The sequence below is a fragment of the Vombatus ursinus genome, unplaced genomic scaffold (genome assembly GCF_900497805.2).
Source record: "Vombatus ursinus unplaced genomic scaffold, bare-nosed wombat genome assembly UNPS02003292.1, whole genome shotgun sequence".
NCBI classification, from domain to species: Eukaryota; Metazoa; Chordata; class Mammalia; order Diprotodontia; family Vombatidae; genus Vombatus; species Vombatus ursinus.
In genome coordinates this window covers 3792836-3794082 of record NW_020943070.1, presented here as the reverse complement: position 1 = coordinate 3794082, position 1247 = coordinate 3792836, and the positions used below count along the sequence as shown (strand labels likewise).

General features: G+C 49.8%; 1 protein-coding gene across 1 annotated transcript in view; it reads left to right on the top strand.

Moving 5' to 3' along the window:
- GALR3 (galanin receptor 3) overlaps nt 1–1247 on the top strand; it is a 3570-nt gene continuing 2323 nt past the window's right edge. Inside the window, exon 1 of the mRNA XM_027871001.1 lies at nt 1–400. Within this exon, the coding sequence (XP_027726802.1) occupies nt 48–400 (353 nt within the window). The 5' untranslated portion in view covers nt 1–47. The remainder of the gene's footprint in view (nt 401–1247) is intronic.

Genomic DNA, 1247 nt, shown 5'->3' with positions numbered 1-1247 from the left:
GACAGTGGGGCTGCGACCTCTCTCTTCCCCACCCCACTGATGTGGAGATGCCCAACACATGGAATGTATCCTCGGAGGGCCCAAGTACCCACGGGGCAGTGGGCATTGTGGTCCCCGTGGTCTTTGCCCTCATCTTCCTCCTGGGCACGGTTGGCAATGGGCTGGTGCTGGCCGGACTGCTGAGACCTGGGCCATCCAAGGGCAGCCCCACCAACTTGTTCATCCTCAACCTGGCTGTGGCTGACCTGTGCTTCCTCACGTGCTGCGTGCCTTTCCAGGCTGTCATCTACACCCTGGACAGCTGGCCTTTTGGGACCTTCGCCTGCAAGGCTGTGCACCTCCTCATCTATCTCACCATGTACACCAGCAGCTTCACGTTGGCCGCTGTCTCTGTGGACAGGTAATGAGCCGGACCTCCCTCGCCCAACAGCCAACTCCGGGGGTGGGGGGCTAGGGCTGGAAATGCACCTGGATCTCCTTCAGATGTCTGCCCTTTGGGGACCTGCTAGAAGCAGTGGAGTAGAAGGGAAGGTAGAAAGCACTTATTAAGCACCTACTATGTGTCAGGTACTGGCAAATATCTCACTTGATCCTCACAGCAACCTTATAAGGTAGGTATTATTATTATCCCCATTTTACATGTGAGAAAACTGAGGCAAAAAGGTTAAATGACTTGTCCATGGTCACACAGCTAGTAAATGAGGTTGGATTTGAACCTGGGTCTTCCTGACTGTAGACCCAGAACTCTATTTAGTTTGTTAAATGTGTGTGTAAGAACTGTTAGTTATTGGGGATGTAACATTTTTAAAAGTACATAGCTGCTGCCTTTGGGGAACTTACAGCTTATTAGGGTGAAGAAATGGAGGCTCAGATGGAATGAAGGGGAGACCTCAGAGCTCGGGCTCATATGTTGTTCTGAGCCTGAGAAGGGTCCCTGTAGATGAGGGGGTGTGATACTGACAACCAGCACTCTCCTTAAGGCAATGCACAGGTAATTTAGACTAGTGGAGAGTGTCAGCTAGCTGGCCAAATGAATGAGTGAATGAATGAAGTGATGGCCAGGAGTACAGGTGGCTGAATGAATGAATGAGTGATATGATGGATGGGAGTCTAGGTGGCCAAATGAATGAATGAATGATATGATGGATGGGAATCTAGGTGGTCAATGAATGAATGAATGAATGATGGGATGGGCAGAAGTCTAGGTGGTCAAATGAATGAATGAGAGAATGAATGAATGAAGTGAT